The 27901-nt window shown below is 41.4% G+C and overlaps 1 protein-coding gene across 7 annotated transcripts in view; it reads left to right on the plus strand.

Moving 5' to 3' along the window:
• The window catches only part of DPY19L1 (dpy-19 like C-mannosyltransferase 1), a 142854-nt gene that overhangs the window by 15887 nt on the left and 99066 nt on the right, over positions 1–27901 (plus strand). For all 7 annotated transcript variants that reach the window (XR_009155115.1, XM_058183355.1, XM_058183354.1 and 4 more), the window contains one exon: positions 26742–26799. Coding sequence is in view for 6 of the 7 variants with exons in the window: in XM_058183355.1 (XP_058039338.1) it covers positions 26742–26799 (58 nt within the window). In the remaining variant the exon portion in view is untranslated. The remainder of the gene's footprint in view (positions 1–26741; positions 26800–27901) is intronic.

The following is a 27901-nucleotide window of genomic DNA, read 5'->3' on the forward strand; positions in this document are numbered from 1 at the left end:
TTGCCAATTTGTTAGAGCAAATCTGTACACTACAAGTGAAAGTGAAAAGATTTTATTCAGTGGTAGATACCTTCTACAGTAGAAAAACACATCTGCATGTAAATCAAAAATTAGTACTAACTTAACAACTTCAGTGATTCACTTAACAATTGTGGAAAGAAAGTAATACTTTTTAACATGACATGATAATATTTTCACACTAGCTTTTTATTTTTTATTATTTGATTTGACTCAGAGGTTTTACATAATTACTGTTTTGATCATAATTATTTTATTAAATATCAATATAATTAAGCTCTAAGCTTTTAACCCAAATTTCTGTCCTTTTTTAATCAGATAAAAAATATATGTTTTTATTTATGTCAGAGAGGTTTTTTACTGCTTAGTATTTAATGAGAACTGTATTTTACGTACTATAAGATGCACTCCCCCCCCCATCCCCAAAAAAGTGGGTGGAAATGACTCTGCGTCTTATAGAGCAAATATTGTGGTGGCTGGGAGTGGGGTTGGTGCCTGTCACTGCTGCCGCCGTTTGACACTGGCAGGAACGCTGGAGCCTTCACTGCCGAGCAGCTGATTGGCAGTTGGATCAGCCTCCCGGAATACTGCCGATCAGCTGTTCTAGCCGCCGCTGCCTATCTCTGCAGTTTGCTACTGTTCACTGCTGCCGAATGGCATTGCCGGTGATAGGGGGCAAACCAAGATTGGTGGCAGTGATTGCCGGAGGTAATCTGTGACGGCGGCAATGGGCAGTAGTGGCAATAGATGGCAGTGGCGATAAGCGGTGGCGGCGAGCCCTGCTGCCTAGCACAGCTAATCAGCAGTATTCTGGGAGGCCAATCCTACCAATCAGCTGCTTGGTAGTGAAGGCTAAAGTGTTCTCTGGTGGCGGCAGCAGCTCAGCTCAGTTGACCAGTGCTTGGGGCTGCAATAACATGCTAAAGCTGACAAGGTTGTTTGCTGTTTGCTGCAAGGACACTAGCCAGATGAATACCGGATAGATGCTGGGAGGAAGAAGCAGACTTTTTTTCTTGTTTTCCTCCTCTAAAGCTAATGTGTGTCTTATGGTCCAGTGCATCTTATAGTGCGTAAATTATGTTGTGTAAAACAATTTTGCTGATACAGTCCTTGACTTATGGTAATTAATTCAGCAATGGTTCAAAGTTAACAGTGTTACTGAACGAAGACTTATGGTTGGTCCCAAAGTTATGATGGTTGTTGTGGCTCCACGGTCACATGATCAGAACTCAGGCATTTGGTGACCCAGTGCATATATGACTGCAACTCCCAACTATTTCTAAGCCCCATTGGCCCCCTGCACTCCATTGTTCCTGATGTCCTAGCTGAGTTTCACTATCTTCTTGCTCCCACTACTGACCAAGCCTGATCCTTTTCAAGGCAGTTGCTGATTCATGATACTTTCTTCCCAAGGTCACACAAGGCAGTTTCCTTATGAGACCAGGGCAGAGTTTCTCAATTGTGACAACTTGAAGAGGTGTGGACTTCAACTCCCAGAATTCCCCAGCCAGCTGTGCTGGCTGGGGAATTCTGGGAATTGAAGTCCATACCTCTTCAAGTTGTCACAATTGAGAAACACTGGACCAGGGGAATATGGCCTCGCTTGCTTACCAGCTGCCTTTCAAAGGGTGAACATACTTCGACAACACTGGGAGAAAGAAGATGGTGAAAAATTGGTGGAATGTAGGACAGTAGGAGCCACAAGGTGACAAGGGCAAGTGCAGATGAGATTGGACTGGGATAACTGGTTTCCTAGGACTCTGTAGTTTTCTGTCATTCTGTGGGGGTTGGAATACAACAGTTTTGCATCATACTGCTGAGGCTTCCTGAGATTCTGTGCCTTTGTACCATGCAGTTGGGGCAGAATATGGCAGTTGAGATTTCCAAAGGTGGCTTAGTACTGCCTAGAGTGGCTCTGCATCAAGAAGCCCCTAATCCTCAGCCGGGCAAATAATCCCAGAGCCACAAAGTTCTGGACTTGTTTGTCAGCTTGCAAGCTAATACATAGGACAGACAAAAAGACAGACTTTGGGAATGGGGGGAGGGGAATAGATAGTTGAAGAGGAGGCAGTATCTTATTTTAGAAAAACTGAAGCTGTGGGCTGGGAGAGACCAAATTGGCAGTAGCTTGGATTGGTGTGCTTGCTTGATTAACAATTGCTGAAATTCATTTAACTACGGCAACAGGAAGTGCTGAGGTTGCCATTGCTAAGAGATGTGATCATATGACATTGTGCTTTATGACTCCATCACTTAGTGATGGAAATTCTAGTATCAATTGTGGTTAAAAGTCAAAGACTACCTGCAACAGAAAAGGTAGCATAAGAATAAGTAAAAAAATGTTCTGTAGTTTTTATGATATTTGAGAATATACCTAAATTAGTCTTGTGTTTGTCTTTGAAGTTCAGTTATTGCAGTTTAGTATCTCCTCTTGATTAAGTCACATTCACTGTTCTCCAAAAGCTTCTGTGTTTCCCGGAAAATAGGACATGTCCCAAAAATAAGGCCAATCCTGATCTTTGGGGTGAGCGTAAATATACTTTTTACTCCCCCGAAAATAAGCCCTAGTGACAGGATGGGCATGGCCAGCACTTTTGGAAGAGAAGGCAAAGGGGAAGCGATCGCTTACAAACTTCCATCCTGCTCCCATCTCTCTGCCAGGTGATTCCCGGCAGCCTTTGATGCCCAAAGCCTGCGCCCGCCCGGCTCCCTTTTCCACAGCACCTGGCTCTTTATCAAGGGCGGTGGCAGGTGGAGAAGCGAGACGCATGGAGCAAGACAGGGCTCTCTCCTCTTGCTATCTTTTCTCCCCCTCTTGCTGGGCATGGCAGGGCTTCCTGCCCCTGCCCAAATTGATGCAATTCGGGGTGGCAGGTAGGGAGGGGTTGCCTGCAGGCAAACTCATTGTAGGGTAAAACCAAACTTCTCGCGAGTTCAAGAAGTTTAATTGAACGCAAAGGTTTTTTTAACCCTACAATGTGTTTGCCTGCAGACAACGGCAATACATGCAACTGAGCTGCAAGGCACGTAAGATGCATGTCTTGCATCTCTCTGGCCCCACCACTCCTCACTTACCCCCCCAAATTGCATCAATTTGGGCAGGGGCAGGAAGCCCTGCCATGCCCGGCGAGAGGGGGAGAAGAGACAGCAAGAAGAGCCCCAACACACTCCACGCCTCTCGCTTCTCCCCCCGCCCTACCTGCCACACACCTTGACAAAGAGACAGCAGGAAAGGGCAGCAGCCAGGCTCCTGTTATGGAGCCGTTTTATCTGCCTTGTAACTCTGTCGCATGTCTCCCCATTGTCTGCAGGCAAACACATTGTAGGATAAAAAAAAACCTCACAAGTTTAATCAAGCTTCTTGAACTCACAAGGAGTTTGGTTTTACCCTACAACATGTTTGCCTGCAGGCAATGGCAAGAGGAACAAGCCCATTTCGCTCCACGCATCTTGCTTCTCCCCTGCCCCACATGCCACCCCACTCAATAAAGAGCCAGGTGCTATGGAAAAGGGAGCCGGGCGGGGTGTAGGCTTTGGGCATCTAGGGCTGCTGGGGGTCGTCTGGTGGAGAGGCGGGAGCAGGGGTGGGAGTTTGGAGGCGAGCGGGATGGATGGAAGGGAGGTGGGTGAGTGCCAAGAACGCTGGGGAGATTCCCATCTTTGGTTGCCCCAGCGCTGACGAGCGGCTGTGTTTTGTTGCTACAGCAGCGCAACTCAGTAGTAGCCATGAGGTGGCCACACTAGCCGCCTCCTACACTCCCAAAATAATAAGACACCCCCCCCCCCGAAGGACTAGGGGTGACATGATAGCAGTGTTCTAATATCTAAGGAGCTGCCACAAAGAAGAGGAGTCAAGCTATTCTCCAAAGCACCTGAGAGCAGGACAAGAAGCAATGGATGGAAACTAATCAAGGAAAGAAGCAATCTAGAACTAAGGAGAAATTTTCTTACAGTTAGAACAATTAATCAATGGAACAACTTGCCTCCAGAAGTTGTTTTTTTAAATTTTTTATTTATTTTTTTCTTATACACATGTGATAAATGTGCATTTTCTTTTTTTAAAAAACAAAACATACAAATCTTTGTTGAAAAAGGTATCAAACATATTTCAAATTTCATCCTCTCATTATATCATTTATCCAATATTTTCCCCTTTTCAAATTTTGTGATTGCCTTTTCTTTTAAAGTCTATTCCATCCTTTTATCCTGGAAAATGTTTAATCAAATCTAATTACCATGTTTTTTGTCCCTTTTATTGCCCCTCTAATATTACTCAAAGACCTATAACCCAAAAAATAAAATGAAAACAAGATCTAATTCTCTCCTAACATAAATCTCACCTTTAATTAAAAGGTCACCCATCACACATATATTTCAAAATCCCATTTAACATAGAAAAAAGTAATAGAAAAAAAAAGAAACCAATTAAAAAAGTTAAGTCCTATCTTAATTCTCACCTTAATCATTTAAGGTCACCCATCATTTAATTGTTTCAAAAGTCCCATTCCAAATACGATATAAAAAGGAAACTTAAAGTAAAAATCTCTCCTGCCTTTGTTCTCACCTTAATTAAAAGGTCTCCCATCACTTGTATAATTCAAAAATCCCTTTCCAATAAAAATCAACGTAAAAAGGAACAAAAGTAAAGAAAAGAAAAGAAAAAGTCTCCCTATCCTAAATGTTATCCTAAATGTTATCCTAAAATAAGATTCTCTTCTATGATATTCTAATTACAAGCTTTATCTTCAGATTTTTCAACTTCACTAAGCGTGCTCCAGAAACTGTGTTTTCATAACTTGTTAAATTCCCTGTTTACCCCCATCTTCCTCATGTGCTCAAAAAATATATTTTCTTAACTATCAGATTTGTGTATAATTCTTAAAGGTCCACCATCTAAGTGCTTTATTATTTCTTAGAATGCCCTGAAATCACAAAGGGATTCCCCTCTTAAACATCGTCTTCTACCATTAAATACCATACTTCAATAATTATTTAATATCCTTTTCTATCTTGTTCTTATTGTTATCAATCTTAGAGGTCTTTCCTTAGGGATGCTCTAAGTCTTTAAGTATCAGTCTTTATATTATAATTATAATCCACGATTATCATCAAATCCTTTGTTTCAATTTATTTCAATTCTTCTGCAGTTCTTCTTCTACCTTCAGATGTCAATCTTTATACTGTAGTTTAGCAAAACAGTGAAGTAACCATTTTGAAGCCAAATTTCCTTTGTTTCAAAATGTTAATGGGGGGATAAGATAAAATCAATCAAAGTCCATTTTTTAAAGTTTTAAAATCATAATCAGATTCAACTTTTTTCTTCTTTTCCCTTCCCTCCCCTCTTTTAAAATTATCCAAAGTTAGTTGCAATTAAAGTATTTAATTAAAAAAAAACTTTTAAATTTATCCATAGTTAGAGTCTTTAAGATAGGTTTCAGACTCTCTTTCCAGGCTTAGGTGTCTTTAATTGTTTTTAATTATTTCCTTCCACTTTCTTTTCCTGTTTCAATTCTTATTTTCTTATTTTCTTTAAATTTGTTTGTTGGCAAAACTTGCCTTCCATACCTTTCGGTGAGCTGATGATAAGTCACCCGGCTTCAATATCTTTTCCAAATAGTTGTGCTTTCTCTCCTGCCCGATTCTTGTGGCCGTCTCCAGCTTTGGGGCAGCTGATATTGGCTGCCATTCCTCCCCAGTGGGTCGGAGGAAAAAAACTGGGACTGAGGGGAGTTCGCTGTCTCCCCGCTCGCCCCGGTGGCTCCCCCATTTTTCGCTGCCACTTCGAGGCAGCTAGGGTCCGCAATGGACCCCCATTCCAAGGGGAATCTCGGCGCTCACCCCAGAGCTATCGGGGTGAGCGACCATTCCGCCAGAACGGGCCACATTTTCTTATTCATAGATAATCATACATATTCTCTCTAAAGAAAACACACAAATAAAACTTTTAAATTACCTTTGGAGTTGCTCTTCTACCCTTTCTTTCCCTTCGTTTTATAACAAAACTTCTTCTCTTTTCCCTCCCTCCTCCTCCTTTCCTACCTTCTTCCTCCTCCTCTCCTTCCTCATGCCTACTTCCCTTTCCTCTCCCCCACTCCTCTTCTCTTTCCCTCCTTTCTCACCTTCTCTCCTACTCTTATCCCCTAACTTATCTTCCTCGCCTTCTCCTTCCTTCCATCCCTCTCTCTCCTTCACCTCCTCTATCTTACCTTCTATTCCTCTCTTCTTTCTTTCTTCTTTGTTGTATATTATTTCCCTTGTTTGATATCCGAGCCACTCCAATCTTCTGATAGTATATACTTTCTTTTATATTTCTTTTCTATTTTAACAATCCATCACTTCATGGTTGTACATTTATATATATAATCTTCTCCTTCATCCCCCCTCCCCCTTTTCCATCTATTTTGGCGATATCTGGGTTTCTGTTTCTTCATTACCATTTTTCTCATTTCTTTTCCATTTATTAACATTGTTTATCTATTTGTTGATTTTTATTTCTTTCTCTTTTCTAACCATACCTAAAATCTTTCCCATGTCTTGAAATACACCGATTCCTCTTTATCTTTTTTTCTTAAAGTTAATCTATTCATTTCCACACAATCTAAGATCTTTTTTATTACTTCACCTTCTGATTGGTTTCTCTCTAACTTCCAATTTTGCGCAAATACAAGTCTTGCTGCTGTTATCACATGGGTAATTAAATACATTTCTTCTTTGCTATATCTTTCTGGCAAAATACTCAATAAGAAAATTTCTGGCTTTAATTCTATAGATTTTTGTAGCATTTCCTTTAACCATGTCTGTATTCTAAACCAATATTTTTTTGCTTCTATACATGTCCACCACATATAATAATATGACCCCGCAAATTCAAGCATTTCCAACATTTAGCTGATTTATCTTTAAACATTTTTGCTAGTCTTTCTGGTGGCATGTGCCATCTATAAAACATTTTATATAGGTTTTCCTTATATTCCGTTTCCACTGTCAATTTATAATTCCTTTCCCATAGTTGTTGCCATTTCTCTAATTCTATTGCATAACCAAAATTTTCCCCCCAAGTTATCATTGTTTCTTTTACTTTTTCATCTTCTATTTTAACTTGCAATAAGTAATTATTCAATTTTTTAATCATTTTTTCATCCTTTCCAGTCAGTATCTTATCCAACTCTGATTCCCCCAAATTAAAACCAAATTGTTTCAAGTCTTTATCATATCTTGATTGTATTTGCAATCTTGTGTACCAATCAGTCTCAATACCTTGTTTTTCTAATTCTTGCTTCTGTTTCAACTCTCCCTTCTCAGTTAAAATGTCTTTATAACATACAATATTATTCATATTAATCATATTCGGATGTATCAACGCTTCTATTGTTGAAAGCCACGTTGGTATTTCCATGTAGTGTTTTTTTTTCACTCTCTCCCATATTGTTAACAAGCCATTTCTTACACAATGTCTTTGAAAGTATCCATGTATCCTATTTTTGCCATACCATAAGAAAGCATGCTAACCTAGTTGCAAATCATGTCCTTCCAAAGTCAATAGTCTTGTATTTCTCAATAAAATCCATTCTTTAACCCAGGTTAACATCGCTGCTTGGTGATAAAGTTCCCAGTTTGGTAGGCCAAATCCTCTTCTAGTCTTAGAATCTTGAAGCAGTTTAATATTAATTCTTGCTTTTTTTTTCCTTGCCATATATATTTCCACATCATCTTATTCAAAGTCTCAAAATATTTCTTCTCCAATTTTATTGGAAATGTTTGAAAGAAGAACAAAATTCTCGGCAGTACATTCATTTTAATTAACACTATTCTTCCAGTTAACGATAGTTGCAAATATTTCCATTTTTCCAAATCTGTTTCAGTTTGGTTCCTCAATTTGTAGTAGTTATCTTCCTTCAATGTAATACATCTTGAAGTTAATTGAATGCCCAGATATCTCACTTTCTTCACTATTTGAATATTTAAATTCTGCATTATTTGCTTCTTTTGTTTTTCTCTCATGTTTTTGGCTATAATTTTAGTTTTATCTTTATTTATTTTCAATCCTGCTACCTCTCCATATCTCTCTATTTGTTGCATTAACTTTAAATCTGTTTCCATTGGTTCTTCCATAATAAATACTAAACCATCCGCAAATGCTTATAGCTTGTATTCTTCTTTTTTAATTTTCATTCCTTTTATTTCACTATCTTGTCTTATTTTTCTATTTAAACCTCTAACGTCAAGATAAATAACAATGGAGATAACGGACATCCTTGTCTAGTTCCTTTTCTGATATCTACTTTTTCTGTCATTTCACCATTTATTATTACCTTTGCCGATTGATCTATATATATAGTCTTAACGATGTTTACAAATCTATCCCCAAAATCCATCTTTTGTAATTGTGTAATCATAAATTCCCAATTCACATTATCAAATGCTTTCTGCGCATCTAAAAATAACAACCCCATTTGTTTTTCTGGATGAGCTTCGTAATATTCCAATGTATCCAATATGATCCGTATATTATCTCTAATTTGTCTTTTAGGTAGAAAACCATTTTGATCTAAATGTATAAATTCATTCAACAACCTCTTCAGTCTTTCCACCATAATTGATGCAAATATTTTATAATCTGCATTTAATAATGAAATTGGTCTATAATTCTTTATTTGTTGCAGGTCTGATTCTTCCTTTGGTATAAGAGTTATATATGCCTCCATTCATGACTTCGGTGCCTTGGCTTCTGTTAGTAAATCATTGAATACTTGTAGCATTTTATCACTTAATACATCTTGCAATTCTTTATATAATTCTGCTGGTAATCCATCTGGCCCCGGGGTTTTCCCATTTTTCTGTCTTTTAATCCACTCTATAAATTCCATCATTGATATTCTTTCTTCTAGTGCTTTTTTGAATTCCTCTGATATTTTAGGAATCTTTGTTTTTTCCAGATAATGTTCTATTTTCCCTTCTGATATCTGCTCTTGTTGTTATAGTTTCTTGTAATATTCCTCAATTATTTTTTTCTTTTCCTCATTTTGATAGCATATCTTTCCATCGTGGTCTAATAGTTGTGTTATTAATTTCTTTTCTTTTTCTTTTTTCATTTTGTATGCCAACCACCTTCCTAGTTTATTTGCGTTTTCAAAGAAATTTTGCTTTGTTGATTTTATTTTTCTTGCCAAATATTCATTTTCAATTAGATTCAATTTGTGTTTTTTTCAAGTCCATTAAGTTTTTAATTTTTTTGTCTTGTGGATTTTTTATAAATCTTTCTCTAATTTCTTATATTCTTCCTCTATTTCTCTTTGTATTTGTTTATTCTGTTTATTTCTTTTCCCTGAAAGAAATTTTCCCTTAAGTCATTGCTAAACCTCTTACTGGTGTCCCATACATTTTGCAATGATGTATCTTCTTTTTTATTCTCTTTGAAAAAAAATGTCAGTTCTTTTTCCATGTATTGTATAAAGTCTTTTTCATTTAGTAAGCTTTGATTTAATGTTCCTCATTTTTTTTCTTTGGCCTTTCCATACCATCATTATCTGGTTGTGATCTGCCCATATTTATTTATTTATTTATTTATTTATTATTCACATTTTTATACTGCCCTTCTCCGAAGACTCAGGGCGGTGTACAGCAAATAAAACGACAATAATACAAAAACCATTTAAAATACCATAACAAAATTAAAAATCTAATTAAACTGCTGTATACTTAAAAACTATTAGATAAAAATACAAAGATAAAACCCCTGTTAAAAGCCCGCTAAAATCCCCAATTATTAAAATCAATCAATCAGGCCAGCCCCGCTTGGTGAAAAAAGAAAGTCTTGAGCTCGCGTTTAAAGGTCCGAAGATCAGGGAGAAGACGGAGTCCCACCGGCAGCTCGTTCCACAGAGCTGGGGCCCCCACAGAGAATGCTCTTCCCCTGGGGGCCGCCAGCCGACATTGGTTGGCTGACGGCACCCTAAGGAGGCCGTCCCTGTGAGAGTGCACTGGACGCACCGGACAATGGGAGGGAACTGGCGGCAGCAGGCAGTCCCGTAAATATCCCAGTCCGATGCCATGGAACGCTTTAAAGGTGATAACCAACACCTTGAAGCGCACCCGGAAGACCACCGGCAACCAATGCAGCCCGCGCGGCCGCATTCTGTACCAGTTGGAGCCTCCGGATGCTCTTCAAAGGGAGCCCCATGTAGAGAGCATTGCAGTAATCCAGCCGGTCCAGGAAAGCGCTCAATTGGCGAATCAGGCGAACCTGACCAAAAGCTACCCTGGCGACGGCCGTCAAATGATCTTCTAAAGACAGCCATATGTCCAGGAGAACACCTAAATTGCGCACCGATTCCCTGGGGGCCAACGATTCGCCCCCCACAGTCAGCAATGGGGTAAGCTGACTGTGCCGGGCTGCCGGCATCTACAGCCACTCCGTCTTGGATGGGTTGAGTCGGAGCCTGTTCGTCCCCATCCAGACCCGAACAGCTTCAAGACACCGAGTCATCACATCGATGGCTTCGTTGGGGTGGTTCGGGGTGGAGATGTACAGCTGAGTGTCGTCGGCATACAGCTGACAACTCACCCCAAAACCACGAATGACCTCTCCCAGCGGCTTCATATAAATGTTGAACAGGAGGGGTGAGAGAATCGACCCCTGCGGCACCCCACAAGTGAGTTGCCTAGTGGTCGATATATTTGTCTCTATCTCAATCTTGTCTATCTTAGATATTAAATCTGTAGACATCCACATCGTATCTATTCTTGACCATGACATATGCCTATTTGAATAAAATGTATATTGCCTTTCTTTTAAATTTCTCTTCCTCTAAGCATCTTGTAGACTTAATTCATCTACCATTGTGTAGAAAGTTTTCGGGAGTGTTTTCCTTGGTTTTTTACTCATTTTTGTAGATTTATAGTCCAATTCATTATCCACTATTGCATTATAATCCCCATTATGCAAATATTTTCATATTCATATTCTAATATTTTTATGTAATTTTGCATAAAATTCTTCTTGATTATTATTCGGAGCATATATTCCTACAAGTAATATTTTTTATAGTTCATTACAATTTCTACCATTAATACTCTTCCCTCCTTATCTTCAAATATTTGTTTGGATTGAATTGTCTGTTTGATATAAAATGCCACATCTCTTTTGCTTTGAGAGACCAGTGTTGCATACAACTTCCCTAATTTTGTTCTTTACAAAAATTTTTACGTTGTTTTCTAATATGAACTTATTGTAAACATATAATTTCTAATTTTAGCTTTTCTAATTTGTTAAACATTGTCCTTCTTTTTATTGCGTTTATTGAATTTAGTTCATTTATATTCAGATAATGCTTTTAATTTCTTCCTCCATTTCTTATTTATTTACTTGTGCTGTTGATCTAGTCACTCTTATCTCTGTTCGCTCTCCAATTTCTTTTGGTCGTGCTCCTTCTCTTATTACTTTCTCTTCTTGTTCTTTAGTCATCTCCCTTGACTGCTCTTTCTTTTCCTCTTGTTGTCCATCTCTCCTTTCTTCTCTCAATCTCTCTTGTTCTTGAAGACCTATATGTTGTTCATAAAATCTCTCTGCTTTTCCTATTGAAACTAATCTGATTTTTTGCTCTTTCCAATTCACCAACATTCCTTCCAGAATCAGCCATTTGAAATTTATCCCTTTTTATCAGACATTTTGTGAGAAATTGGTATTCTCTTCTCAGGTCTCTCACTCTTCTTGGGATTTGCTTTAGTGCCACCACTTCTCTCCCTTTGTGTTTTATCATTGTATTTCTCATCATTTGCAATATCTGTGTTCTCAAAGTTTTCTTCATAAATCTGACATGAATTTCTCTGGGTAGATTATTTCTCATCGCATATCTTGTATACACTTTATATGTCTCATCAATTCCATTTAAAATGATTTCTTTACTTTCTTCCATCACTACTGCTAATATCTCTGCTATCTTCTCTGGTAGATTTTCTCCCTTTTCCTCCTCAATATTTTGAAATCTTAAATAAAAGTCAGCCTTGTCCATTTTGAGGGTTATAATTGTTTTTTCCTGATTTTTATCAGTGTTTCTGAGTCTACAATCCATCTCTTCCACTTTTTGCTCCATTACCTCTGCTTTTTCTTCCATTAGTTGCAATCATTGTTCATTTTTTCTTATTAACTCTTTAACTTATTTCAATTCTGCCTCCATTCTTTCCATTTTTTCTAGTCCTTTCTTAAGATTTTCATGTATGTTCTGTAACTTATTTTTAAAATCCATATTAATTTTCTCTTGTTGTAATGTAGATTCTGTTGTCTTTGTTGGTATTGATGGTGATGATAAATGTTGTGTTGCTTTCTTTCCTTTATCCATCTTGTCTCTTCAACTCACCACATTCAATTTGTAATCCAAATTGTTCAATTTTCGAGTTTCAATTATTACTTTGTTTAAATTCCAAGCTCAAATTCCAAAACTGCTCTTGAAACCCTCCAACTTTTCAGGTTCTTGAGACCTTAATCCACTTATGTTTTTCTAAAAATATCCAAAGCTAATGAACAACCCAAAAAACGAAGCAAAGGAGAAAAGAATTAAAAAAGAAAAAGAGAAAAAAAAGGGGAAAAAGAAGAAAGCCAAATTGAGAGAAAAAATAAAAATTCACCAGTTTCAAAATTCCAGAATTTCAAGGTTTCAAAGTATCCAATCACTTAGTACATGTAGAAAAAATATAAAATATCTTTTCCAAAAAGAAAAAATTGCAAAGATAAAAATAGAGAAAAATGAAAAGAAAAGAGAGAAAACAGAATCCAAAAGTAAAAATAAAAATTATACCAATTGCACAGACATGCACACAGAAAAAAAGAGAAAAAAAATTTAATCCAAAAGGAAAAAGCCAGGAAAAAAATATCAATATTCCAGTCTTCTGACAGAAGAAGGGAGGAGAAAAAAGAAAACAAAACAAGCAGCTTAGTATCCAGATAGTTTACAAAAGCTTTCGTTCTTCTTTTTCTCCTCCTCCTGTTACAAAATCACACGACCACTTCTTATCATCAACTGCTTGCCACTTTCCAAAACAATGTCCAAGGTCGCTTTGTTTCATCTTCTATATCTCTAAGCAAGATCACATCAAATACCTCTACAATTAGCACAGGGGCCCCCCAAGGCTGTGTGCTCTGCCCACTTCTCTCTGTATACCAATGACTGCATCTCCAATGATCCAGCTGTTAAGCTACTGAAGTTCGAAGATGACATGACAGTGATTGGTCTCATTTGAGACAATGACGAATCCGCATATAGACGAGAGGTCGAACGACTAGCCTTGTGGTGCAACCAAAACAATCTGGAACTGAACACACACAAAACCGTAGAAATGGTGGTAGACTTTAGGAGAAACCCTTCCATACTTCCACCTCTCACAATACTAGACAACACAGTATCAACAGTAGAAACCTTCAAATTTCTAGGTTCTATCATATCGCAAGATCTCAAATGGACAGCTAACATCAAAAACATCATTAAAAAAGGACAACAAAGAATGTTCTTTCTGCGCCAACTCAGTAAGCTCAAACTGCCCAAGGAGCTGCTGATTCAGTTCTACAGAGGAATTATTGAGTCTGTCATTTGCACCTCTATAACTGTCTGGTTCGGTTCTGCAACCCAACAAGAAAAACACAGACTTCAGAGGATAATTAGAACTGCAGAAAAAATAATTGCTACCAACCTGCCTTCCATTGAAGACCTGTATACTGCACGAATCAAGAAGAGGGCCGTGAAAATATTTACAGACCCCTCGCATCCTGGACATAAACTGTTTCAACTCCTACCCTCAAAACGACACTATAGAGCACTGCACACCAGAACAACTAGACACAAGAACAGTTTTTTCCCGAAGGCCATCACTCTGCTAAACAAATAATTCCATCAACACTGTCAAACTATTTACTGAATCTGCACTACTATTAACCTTCTCATAGTTCCCATCACCAATCTCTTTCCATTTATGACTGTATAACTATAACTTGTTGCTGGCAATCCTTATGATTTATATTGATATATTGACCATCAATTGTGTTGTAAATGTTGTACCTTGATGAACGCATCTTTTCTTTTATGTACACTGAGAGCATATGCACCAAGACAAATTCCTTGTGTGTCCAATCACACTTGGCCAATAAAAATTCAATTCAATTCTATTCTATTCTATTCTATTCTATTCTATTCTATTCTATTCTATTCTATTCTATTCTATTCTATTCTATTCTATAATACTCCCATTTAATTTCTCTATCGCCACTAGATGGCAGTGTCGCTTATTTAAAAGTCTTTCTTCTTTCACTTTAAACTTTCAAAGCCGAAATTTAAATTTAAATAGCAATACCTAATGATTCATTATCCATACAAAATCTCTTTGACCAGTCTGCTTTCAATCCATTAAATTTGTTTTAAATTTATTGTGATTAGTTTTTAATTAATTTTTATTTCTGGCTTCCGCTCTGCCGCCACTGTTCCGGAAGTGGGGAGGTAGTCTTATTTATCTGCCTCCCTTCTCCTCTTTCCCATAACTTTTCAAAATCTTTTTAAAGTTTGAGAGATGAAAATATAAAAAGAATCTTGTTTTCAAGACTTCCGTTTCTCACCCAGATAATCGCCTCGCTCTCTTTCTTTCTTCCTTCCATGTGGTTGCTCCGGCTATTGACATCTCCTAATGGCTGTCTTCCTTCGCTGCTGGGTCGAAAGCAAATACCAGCACTCCAGAGAATTTGCGACTTCCCTGTTTACACCAGTCTGTGTCCTCGTTCTTCACTGTCTCTCCAAGACAGCTATGACTCCTTGGGGAATCCCCTAAACAGCTGGGATATCAGCGTTCTCCAGGAGCCCCTAAATCCACGTTGTGTCGCCTTTGCTGGCCACACCCCCTCTGCCTCCAGAAGTTGTGAATGCTCCAACACTGGAAGTTTTTAAGAAGAGATTGAACAACCATTTGTCTGAAATGGTATAGGGCACTGATGGCGAACCTTTTCGGCACCGAGTGCCCACACCAGAATGCACGTACGTCACAGCCCCAGAAACTCGAAGACTAGCTGCATGTGCACAGGGATGCACATGCACACTAGCCTTCTGGTTTCTGGTCATGCATGTGCACCGGCCACCTGGTCTTCGGGTTTTTGGTGTGCACATGCGTCCCAACCAACTGGTCTTTGTGCATGCTGGAGTGCTGGAAACCCAAAGACCAGGTAGCCAGTGCGTGTGCCCACAGAGAGCGCTCTGCATGCCACCTCTGGCACACATGCCATAGGTTTGCCATCATGGGTATACGGTTTCCTGCCTGATCAAGGGGTTGGACTAGAACACCTCCAAGGTCCCTTCCAATTCTGTCATTCTATTCTAATTGAACAATCTATTTTGAACTGAAATATAATGTTTAAAGCTTGAAAGTACAACAATAAAATGTTTTAATATAGATTAAATTGTAATGTGGTATATAGGTAGCCCTCAACATGCAACAGGTCACCTAGTGACTGTTTGAAGTTATTATGGACCCTCTCTCAAAAAACTACTTGTGATCCATTTTTGAAATTATGATGGTTGCTCCTCTCCTTTGCTTATCTCACTATGGATGCTCAGCAACCAGCTCAGTTTTATGGTCATTTGCAATGTTCCAAAGTCATATGACTCATTTTGCCACTGTTTTGCTGGTTTTGAGCTTTTATTTCTATTTTCCAACAAAAAATGCTTAGTGGAAAAAAGTTACTCATTTAATGACCACTGCATTTACTTAATGACCACCATGTTTGCTTAACAATCACGATGAAAATGTTAAAAATTCAGGTCCAGTCACATGGTGCCTCAACTTAGAATCACAGCAACTTACAACTGTAATTCTGGGCTCGCAATTGTAAATCAAGTGGTATATTTATTTATTTATTATTTATTTATTTATTTATTTATTTATTTATTTATTTATTTATTTATTTATTTATTTATTTATTTATTTATTTATACATACCGCCCTTCTCCCGAAGGATTCAGGGCGGTGTACAGCCAAAGTATAAAAACAACACAATGTACAATTAAAACAAAAATTTAAAACAAACATAATCCATAAATGGCCGAAATTAAAACAATCAAATTTAAAAATCCTTAAAATTTATAAATAATAACCCCGATTAAAATTGTTTAGAATTAAAAGTTTAGAATTAAAAATTTAAGCCAGTCCTGCTTGAATAAACAAATGCGTTTTCAGCTCACGGCAAAAGGTCCGAAGGTCGGGTAATTGGCGCAAACCAGGGGGAAGTTCGTTCCAAAGGGTAGGAGCTCCTACAGAGAAGGCCCTTCCCCTGGGGGCCACCAGATGACATTGCTTGGCGGATGGCACCCTGAGAAGACACTCTCTGTGTGAGCGTACAGGTCGGTGGGAGGCATAAGGTAACAGCAGGCGGTCCCGTAAGTACCCGGGCCCTAAGCCATGGAGCGCTTTAAAGGTGGTAACCAAAACCTTAAAGCGCACCCGAAAGACCACAGGAAGCCAGTGCAGACTGCGCAGGAGCGGTGCTACGTGGGAGCAGCGTGGGGCTCCCTCAATCACCTGCGCAGCTGCATTCTGAACTAACTGAAGCCTCCGGGTGCACTTCAGGGGAAGCCCGATGTAGAGAGCATTGCAATAATCCAAATGAGAAGTGACAAGAGCATGCATGACCGTGCATAAGGCATCCCGATCAAGAAAGGGGCGCAACTGGCGGACCAGGCGCACCTGGTAAAAAGCTCTCCTGGAGACGGCCGCCAAATGGTCTTCAAACGACAGCCGTCCATCCAGGAGAACACCCAAGTTGCGCACCCTTTCCATTGGGGCCAATGACTCGCCCCCAACAGTTGCAGCTGACTGTACCGGGGTGCCGGCATCCACAGCCACTCCGTCTTGGAGGGATTGAGCTTGAGCCTGTTTCTCCCCATCCAGACCCGTACAGCTTCCAGGCACCGGGACAGCACTTCAACAGCTTCGTTGGGGTGGCCCAGGGTAGAAAAGTACAGCTGCGTGTCATCAGCGTACAGATGGTAACTCACCCTGAAGCCACTGATGACCTCGCCCAGCGGCTTCATATAGATGTTGAACAGGAGAGGCGAGAGAATTGACCCCTGAGGCACCCCACAAGTAAGGCGCCTCGCGGTCGATCTCTGCCCCCCTGTCAACACCGTCTGCATCCGGTCAGAGAGATAGGAGGAGAACCACCGATAAACGGTGCCTCCCACTCCCAAACCGATGCAGCAAGATACCATGGTCGATGGTATCAAAAGCCGCCGAGAGATCTAACAGGACCAGGGCAGAGGAACAACCCCTATCCCTGGCCCTCCAGAGGTCATCCACCAACGCAACCAAAGCTGTCTCCGTGCTATGTCCGGATCGGAAGCCGGACTGGAATGGTTGCTCCGGCTATTGACATATAATACTATATTAGTATTATAATACTATAATACTAGATAGACAGCTTCATCCAGGTACCGGGGGAGCTGCCATGCCACAACACTCTCTACAAAGCGAAGGTTGGAGACTGGACGATAATTTCCTAAAATAGCCGGGTCCAGGGAAGGCTTCTTGAGGAGGGGTCTCACCACTGCCTCTTTCAAGGCGGCGGGGAAACCCCTTCCAACAATGAAGCATTTATAATTCCCTGGAGCCAGCCTCATGTCACCTCCCGTGTGGCCAGCACCAACCAGGAGGGACACGGGTCCAGTAAACATGTGGTCGCATGTAGCCTCCCCAGTAACCTGTCCACATCCTCGAGAGCCACAGCATCAAACTCATCCCAAATAACCTCAACAAGACACGTCTCCGTCATCTCATTTGGATCATCGCAATTTTGGTCTAAACTATCCTGAAGCTGAACGATTTTATCGTATAGATAACCGTTAAACTCCTCAGCACGTCCCTGCAAGGGGTCATCCCGCCCCTCCTGATGAAGGAGAGAGCGGGTCACCCGAAACAGGGCGGCCGGGCGGTTATCTGCCAACACAATGAAGGTGGAAACGTAAGAACGTTTCGCCTCCCTCAGTGTCACTAGGTAGGTCTTAGAAAAAGACCTAACTAGTGTCCGATCAGCCTCGGAACGGCTAGACCTCCAGGTACTCTCTAGGCATCTTCTCCGGTGTTTCATCTCTCTCAACTCCTCAGAAAACCAAGGAGCCAATTGAGATCTGCGCCAGGTCAGAGGCCGCAAAGGCACGACACAGTCCAAAGCCCCAGCCGCGGCCTGTTCCCAGGCCGCTACTAGTTCTTCAGCCGTGCCGTGGGCAAGATCCTCAGGAAACGGCCCAAGCTCCGTCAGGAATCTCTCGGGGTCCATCAAGCGCCTGGGACGGAACCAACGCATTGGTTCCGTCTCCCTGTGGTGGTGAGCGGCGGTCCGAAAGTCCAAGCGAAGGAGAAAATGATCTGACCATGACACAGGTTCCATCACTAAATCTCCTAATTCCAGATCATTAAACCACTGTCCAGAGATATAAATCAAGTCCAGTGTGCCACCCCCAATGTGTGTAGGGCCATCAGTTACTTGAATCAGGTCCAAGGCCGTCATGGAATCCTGGAACTCCTGGACTGCCGTTGATGACAAGCCGGCCGATGGCAAGTTGAAATCCCCCATGACCAAAAGTCTGGGAATCTCAACCGCCACTCCGGCAAGCACCTCCAGCAGCTCAGGTAGGGCTGTAGTCACGCAGCAAGGAGCCAGGTACGTGATCAACAAACCCATCTGATTCCTATGGCCCCACTTCACAAGGAGGGATTCACAACCGGCTATCTGAGGTACAGTGGACTCCCTCGGCTTTAGACTTTCTCTAATCACAACCCCAACCCCTCCACCCCTACCTTGGGCTCTCGGCTGATGGAATGCTCGGAAACCCGGAGGGCACAGTTCAACCAGGGGTACACCCCCTTCTGTGCCCAACCAGGTCTCCGTAATGCCTGTAAAGTCGCGGCCTCCCTCTGAATAAGATCACAAATCGGGAAGCCTTATTAACCATGGACCGGGCATTGCACAGCATCAGCCGAAGACCCAAGCTCTGAGGGTCTTGACCATCCGGGGAACAAGTAAGGACTGAGGGGCCGGAGCACGTGATCGCTTTTAAACAGCGAACACGTGCTCCCAAAGAACGATGCGGCCCCTCACCTCCGCCATATCTGCCCCTCCCCCTTACTGTACAGATGGAATGATACTCTACACTATGAACACCCCCTTCCCCCCCCTTTGGACTAGGTAAAATAATGCCGCATTATTTTTATGGAAAAATAATGAATTTTTCCATAAAAATTCAACAATATGCCTTATATTTTATAGGTAATTGTATTTTCTGTGTGTTTTGAAATGTGCTAAATAACTGGTAGTTTGATATTTAATTTATGATAGAGTTTATATATGTCTAAAATCCCAGAGGTAGTCAGGATAAAATTTCTGAGAGGACATGTTTTATCAAAGATAAGCATTAACTGAAAAGTGTTTGTTTCTAGTTTCATAAATCCATTATTTTGCTTCTGAATTGTAGGTCATGATTCTAATATGTGGCCATAACTTCCATTCAAATGGTTGCAGTAACTGACACTAAAATTTGATACTATATTTTATGTATGGAACTTTTGGAGGGAACTTTGGGCGGGAAAATACACGTTGTTGATTGGCTGGTGCCTCAGCCGAGTGGGTATAAAAGAGGACCTGTTCCCTGGTGCCAGTTTCTGGATTTACACCATACATTAAAGAGCTGTTGTTGCTGAAGACTTGTCTCTTGCCTCCTCATTCGCCCAACACAACATTGGCAACGAAGGTGGGATCGAGGTTGGCACAGAGACACCCAGAGTGATTGAGTCACTTCTGAATCCAGCAAGTTCAGCGCAACCTTGATGGAAACCAGACCACAGATGGCAGCTTACACACCATCGAAACTTTTCGACCCAGCCACCGAGAAGTGGAGATCATACATGGGCCGCTTTGAATGCTTCTTCGAAGTGAACAACTTCAAGAGAATGCCGGACAACTGGAAAAGGGCATATTTCTTGAGCCACTGTGGCCCTGCCGTTTTCAACACTGCTGAATTGCTATTAGAGCCAACTCCTGTCCATATGGTGCCCTGGCAAGTACTTCAGGAAACTCTCAGAGCACACTAAGCCCCGGTGTCATCCAGGTTCATGCAATGGTATGAGTTTCTAGAGAGAAGGTGAGCCGATCAGTGCTTACATGGCCGCCCTGTGCAAAGCCATGATGCACTGTGAATACCAAGACCTCAAGGATGCACTCCTAGAGCAACTAATTTGTGGAGTGAGAGATACTTGCTTATAGAGGAGGCTGCTCGCCAAAAACAACGTTACAAGTCGCTTTTGATGAGGCAAGAGCACATGAGCTATCGACAAAAGCCGCAGAAACACTTCAGAGGCCGAACTCGTCGAACACTCCACCAAACACGATGCCCATACATTGAGAAGAGGCTCAGTTCGAGAGTGACAGCGACTCAGAGGAAGAAGTGTACAAAACAGAGAGGCTGGGGTGAGACGACAAAGACGAATGTGCTAGTTGTGGAGGGAACCATTCCCGAAGCGCATGCCATTTTAAAGATGCTGTCGGTAGGCAGTGTGAGCAGAAAGGACACTTGGCTAGCGTATGCCGAGTGAACCAACCTTCCCGCCAAAAAAACAAAACCGGCTCAAAGCCAACCAATTGGCAGCCGCCATTCCACTGGAGGAATCAAAATGGCCATTTCCAAAAAGGCGCGAAACCCAACCAAACTCGAACTGGACAAGCCAATGCCAATCCAGAGAAAAAGATGTTCACCAGGATTGGCATCGATGGCGTACAATTTGAAATGTAGGGGGCCTCTGTGGCTCAGACTGCTAAGACAGTCTGTTATTAACACAGCTGCTTGCAATTACTGCAGGTTCTAGTCCCACCAGGCCCAAGGTTGACTCAGCCTTCCATCCTTTATAAGTTAGGTAAAATGAGGACCCAGATTGTTGGGGGCAATAAGTTGACTTTGTATATAAATATACAAATAGGATGAAGACTATTGCTAACATAGTGTAAGCCGCCCTGAGTCTTCGGAGAAGGGCGGGATATAAATGCAAATAAAAAAAATAAAAACATTAAAAAATGGAGATCAATACCAGATCATCACTCAAAATCATGTTCTGGGCAAGCATCAAGGCAGCACTACCGCACATCACAAAGGAGACCCTACAACAACAAAGATTTCAAGTGCAAGACTACCAAGGGAACTGAGTCCCCATGGAGGGCATCACCACCGTGAGAGTAACCTACGGCCAGCATGACAAACAACTACCGGTCACCATCATTCGCGGGAAACTCCCCAGCCTACTGGGACTGGACTGGTTCCGAGCCCTCGGAATGGGAGTCATCGGAGTCCATATGATCAGCAGGAATCTGAAGGAAGAACTATTCTATGAGTTCCGGGACGTCTTCTTGGGCAGCCTCGGCAAGTATGTGGGACCTCTATCTCTTTCAGCTTAGACCCTACGATTGCCCCAATTCAGTTGAAAGCCAGGAGGGTTCCCTTCGCATTAAAGCCCAAAATCGACCAAGAACTGGACAAACTAGTGAAACAGGGAGTATTGGTCCCCATTGATCATGCTAAATGGGAGACACCGATAGTGACTCCCATAAAACAGGATGGGTCTGTCCGCATCTGCACGGATTACAAAGCAACCCTAAACAAGGCCCTACAAAAGAGTCTACCCAGTACTGATAGTGCAGCATCTACTACACTCCCTGGGGCCTGGGAAAATCTTTGCTAAATTAGACTTGGTGCAGGTGTACCAGCAACTGCCAGTAGGTGGCACCATGGCTGAAGCACAGATCATTGTAATGCACAGAGGTGCCTTCAAATGCACCCGGTTACAATTTGGGGTCAGCGTAGCCCCCAGACTATTCCAAAACTTGATGGAACAATTGCTGCAAGGATTACCAGGGGTCGAGCCTTATTTTGACAATGTCCTAATAACAGCAGATAACCAACAACAGTTGGGGGACAGATTAAGGGCATCCTGACAGTTTTCAGGACTGCTGCACTGCAGTCAAACTAGACAAATGCCAGATAGGAGTACCAACTGTCGAATTCCTGGGGTATAGGATAGATAAAGCGGGCATCCACCCCAGAGAAACAAAAGTCAAAGCCATCAGGGAGGCACCCACCCCACAGAACAAAGCAGATCTCCAAGCTTGCCTGGGTCTATTGAATTTCTATTCGATATTCTTGCAACAAAAAGCCACCGTAGCAGAACCCTTACATAGACTACTGGCTAAGAAAACACCTTGGGTTTGGGGGAAAGCTGAAGCTGCCACCTTCATTGGGGTCAAGAAACTACTATCCGAGGACAGCCTATTGATCCAATACAATAACACACTACCAAATGTCCTCGTCTGCGACGCCTCCCCTTTTGGAGTGGGAGCCGTACTTAGCCACCAACTACCCAATGGATCAGAAGCACCCATCGCATATTTCTCCCAAAACCTATCCCGCGCCGAGAGGAATTACAGCCAGTTGGACAGGGAAGCCCTGGCTGTCATGGCTGGGGTCAAGAAATTCCATGAGTACCTCTTCGGAAGAACTTTTGAACTCATCACGGACCACTGCCCCCTGCTAGGACTGTTAGTGGGAGACCGACCCACACCGGTGGCCATGTCCCCAAGACTGACCAAGTGGGCCATCTTCCTGGCAGCATACTCGTACACCCTGATCCACCACCCTGGCAAGGAACTGAGCCATGCCGATGCTCTAAGCAGGTGCCCACTGCCCAAATTGGTGGAGGACCCAACCCCGGGGAGACCGGCCCTGCTAACAGACTCTTTGGACTTGGGGCCCCTCATGTCAGCAGAAGCAGCGAGGGCATCCAGAGTATCATTGGCTCGGTGCACCAGAGATGGCCAATCAGCCCAGTACCAGGAGAATTCAGACAGTTTTCAATGAAACAGGTTGAATTGTCAACGCAGGGAGGGTGTCTACTGTGGGGAGATCGCATTGTAATACCAGCATCCAAGAAAGGGTATTAGATATGCTACATGTGGGGCACCCTGGAATTGTCCGAATGAAGGGGTTAGCAAGAAGCTATGTATGGTGGCCCCAAATGGACGATAACATTTTGAAATGGGTAGCGAGATACCCCCAATGCGATAATTTACTAATTATAGTAAATGCTTTCTCAAAGTGGCTGGAAGTAATACTCATGAAATCCACCACTGCAGAAACAGTAGTTAGAGTCCTCAGAAGACTGTTTGCAACTCATGGGTTACCAGACACCCTAATTTCAGATAATGGGCCACAATTTACCGCAACCCTTTTCAAGGGCTACCTGGCAGAGCTAGGAATCTGCCATGCCCTATCGGCACTTTTCCACCCAGTCTCGAATGGATTGGCAGAGCGATTTGTAAGGTCAACCAAAGAGGCATTGGCACGATTGGGACCTGGGGACTGGCAGGAAAGAATAGACACCTTCCTAGTGGCCCAACACGGCGCACCATGCACGGCCATGGGTCACAGCCCAGCAGAATTGCTAATGGGAAGAAAATGCAGGTGTCCATTGGATAGGTTGAACCCCGATTACTCCCCGGACGGGCACCGGGGGGAGGGGAAAAGGCAAGAGGTTTCCAGATAGGAGCACCAGTATTCGCCAGAAATTATGCTGAAGGGCCCATATGGCTAGCTGGCATAATAACAGGAATCACAGGCCCAAAGTCCTACATCGGGGACACGGGCAATAGAAAAATATGGCAAAGACACATAGATCAAATATGTAGACGGGTAGAACAAACACCAAAGAAACCAATCCCTGACTACCAACAAATTTCTCCAACAGCTAACTCAAACCCGGAGTGGCCGGGGGACTTACCTGAGGACTTAGGCGACCAGTGCCAGCCTCAACCGCAGCCAAATTCCGTTGACGACAAAATCGCCAATAATCCATTACCGATTGAAGAAAAAGCTGCCAATAATCCAAACCCACAGGGCCCAGTAGACGAGCTGGGAGGAACAGAAAGTACCTCCGACCAACATGACGCCCCGACCAAAACTAAATTGCACAGGTCAACTAGGCATAGGGAATGCCCTAATTACCTGCGTGATTACGTATGTAAATAGTTCCAGTTTTTGAGCAAAGTGTTTTCTGGGAAGGGAGGGGTGTTCTGTATAGAACATTTGGAGGGAACTTTGGGCAGGACAATACACGTTGTTGACTGGCTGATGCCTCAGCCGAGTGGGTATAAAAGGGGAGCTGTTCCCTGGTGCCAGTTTCTGGATTCACACCATACATTAAAGAGCTGTTGTTGCTGAAGACTCGTCTCTTGCCTCCTCATTCACCCAACACAACACTATAGAAAAAAAAATCCAAATATCTATCCTTTTCTTAAAAAATGATTCTTGATTCTAAATGCCCACTGTATACTGTTTTTCATAATGTCATCCAATTCTTGGGTTGGTTGATGGGTTAAAGGCATTCCCACTGCCTTTTAACTGTGCAATTTTTCTTTTTAACTGTTTTAATTTTGTTAATTTTTTTAATTCTGATTTTATAATTTTATTTGAAAACTGCCCAGAGTCATGCAGCTGTGATGGATAATATAAAATACTGATATAGATAAACAGAAAGAAAGAAAGACAGACAGACAGAGCTGTACCATTGGGAACTGTGTCACTAAGTGATGCAGTTGTAAACCATAATGTTATGTGACCACCTCACTTAGCAACAATTCCTGCTGTCTCCATTTAGATTGTTAAATGATATTTACAGGTTATTAAACAAGGACCTCCTCACAACTTCCTGCTGGCTTCCAAAAACCAAAATCTGTGGGGAAGCCAGCAGGAATTTGTATGTCCCAGGTGACTTGAAAGCAGGCTATCAGACATGTAAAGAGTGATGTGCAGGTGGCTAGGAAGATAAGGTGCAAGTACAGCAATGCTTGGGGTGGCAACTACCTGGTATGTGGGTGGCCAGGGAGACAAGCAAGTGCTACTGCATGATTTGCCTAACAGCCAACATAAAATCAGGTCTAATTACACTGGAAATTTTCTTCTTAATTGTTGTGGGTGGAGGACTAGGTGTACTTGTAATTTACGAGCTATAGAATTTTCAGTTGTTTAAATTGTTCTTCTACCTGTAATAAACTGAATCTTTTCATGGGTTCACATGGTAGCCAGGAAAATACATGTTTGAATTAGGAGGCAGTAACAAAGTGTATCAAATCTATCGAGTACCTCCGTAACTCAAGCATGCCTTTCCCTGGGAGCACAAGACGATTTTTGAATCCAGGAAAAAATGCATCTTCTTAAAGAAGGTACTAGCAGGTACTGAAAGCTGTACCTGTCTTTTCCAAAACATCTTTTTAAACTTAATAATCTGATTAGATGCATATTGTGAATACTTGTTTATTTGTTTGTTGGATTTATATGGCCACCCACTAACTCTCAATGATTCTGGGCAGCTTACAAACAACAAAAACCGAATATAAAAAGAATAAAAACAAACCCCTTCCCCACTGATAACAAGAGGCAATTGAATGAGCCACTGGATGGGCTCCATTCAACTCTGGGTTCCCCAGGCCTGTTGGCAGAACTTCAGGGTCTTCTGAAACCGTGTCAAAATGAAGACCAGTCTAATCTCTGCAGGGATGATGTTCCAAAGGGAGGGAGCTATCACAAAAAAGGCCTTTCTTCTGTGTGCTGCCAGATATATCTCCTTAGGAGACAGAAATCACAACATTCTGTGCCTCCTTATCTAATGCATCAGGTGGCCATAACTGGGAAGAGACAAATAACCTAATCCCAAGCCATAAAAGACTTGAAAGGTGGCAACCAACACCTTGAATTGCATTGGAAGCAAATCAGCAGTTAATGCTGATTAACTGCCGAGGCCGGAATAGCTCAGGCTGTTACGAAGCCTGTTATTAGAACACAGTAGCCTGCAATTACTGCAGGTTCAAGCCCGGCCCAAGGTTGACTCAGCCTTCCATCCTTTATAAGGTAGGTAAAATGAGGACCCAGATTGTTGGGGGGGCAATAAGTTGACTTTGTAAAAAAAATATACAAATTGAATGAGACTATTGCCTTATACACTGTAAGCCGCCCTGAGTCTTCGGAGAAGGGTGGGATATAAATGTAAACAAAAAAAAAATGCAGCTCCTGCAGGAGAGGTGCCAACCTGGGTCTGCATCAAACCATTTGACTGCTGCATTTTGAACCAATAAGAGCTTCCGGATATTTTTCAAAGACAGCCTCACCTAGAGATCATGTTGTAATAGCCAAGACAGGAGGTGAGTAGGATGTGAATGACTGAACAGGGATTGTTGGTCCAGGAAAGGGCGTAAATGGCATACAACCCACAATTGCACAGAGGCTGTCCTGGCCATAACTGCTACCTGTTCCTTGAGCAGAAGTTTTGAGTTCAGGAGAATCCCCAGATTATGTACTGGATCTGTTTGGGGTAATGTCACCCCATCCAAAACCAAAGGTGGCAATTCTCCATGGATCAAGAAGTCACAAATTCAGAGCTATTCTGTTTTGCTTAAGTTCAGTTTCAGCAGGTTGCTCCCCATCCAGCCCTTAACAGCCTCCAAGCACTGTCAGGGGAGTGGGGCTGGATCATGGAATAATTCTTTTACTCATCTAAAATTTTAAAGTAGATTATTCATAAAATGAAAGTATTTTTATTTTGTCACTTAAGCTTCTCTAAAAAATAAAATTTTATTACCCACCCACCCCCTTTCTCTCCCTTCACAGTGGGAACAGATTTGGAGGGTTACTTACAGTGGCATGCTACTTTTTCAACCACGGGGAGGTACGTCTGCAAATTAATAATTATTTTAAAAATTGAATTAACGTTTAAGATTTAAATACTTTATAGTTAAACTAACTTTTAAAGGATGTACTGTTGGAAATAAATTAAGATGTCATATTTTCTGATTTGATCAAGTGAATTTGGATATATTCCAGAAAGTGCTTTGGAGTACGCAGAATACCAATGTAGCATTTGGCTGTAACTCTTTAAATCAGATGCACATTTTGCTGCTTAAACAGTATGCTTCAAATCACACAATTATGTTCCTGCATTTCCAGAAAATCAAATCAAATCTGAAGCCCTGCAGAGCTCTGCTTGCTATGCTTCTTATCTGTAAAACTAAATCAATTCATATTTATTTGGAAATAAGTTAGCTTTGGGTGCAATTTTGATGAAATAACTATGGGTGTTTGACAAAACTGTCATAAAATGAAATTATATAACCTCATTAGCAGAATGCTGCAAATGATGCTGTATGCTGCATGTTGCCAATTGTTGCCATCATAATTATAGATCCAGATCATAAGTCCCTTTTTTCAGATAGGTTGTAACTGGCTAAGTAAAGAGTCAAATGTTACATGTTTGTTTTGCAATTTTTGTATTGTATGACCAAACTCTCTCAATATCATTCTGATAACTGATTAGTCTATTTTGCATTTAGCCCACTTTACCCATATTGATGAGGAAAAAAACCTGACACTGACAAATTGTGTATCAAGTACTGAACAAACAAGTACTGAGACGAAATTTTCTCATCAAAATGCATTAAGTACCAAATTCAATGAATTTCAAAACAGTTGAGTACTGAGGTACCGCTGTACTTTGTTTTAACCTTGATCAAACAAATTTTATATTCTTTGTTTTTACTTCTAAAAGTATTAAGCTTTAGTTCATTCAAATATGGATTTGATTTTCTTGATTTCTTGTTTGTTCCATCCCACAGAGCTCTTTAAGGCTTTAATAAGCTGCTTTTGTACATCTAATTAAAAAATATTGTTGAGTCATTATTTTGGTTTATCATCTGCACGTTCCTTTTGAATTTTAAAACATCAGTCAATTTCTTTTAACGATCCAGTGAAACATCCTTTTTCAAATCATTCAA

The sequence above is a fragment of the Ahaetulla prasina genome, chromosome 4 (genome assembly GCF_028640845.1).
Source record: "Ahaetulla prasina isolate Xishuangbanna chromosome 4, ASM2864084v1, whole genome shotgun sequence".
Lineage (NCBI taxonomy): Eukaryota > Metazoa > Chordata > Lepidosauria > Squamata > Colubridae > Ahaetulla > Ahaetulla prasina.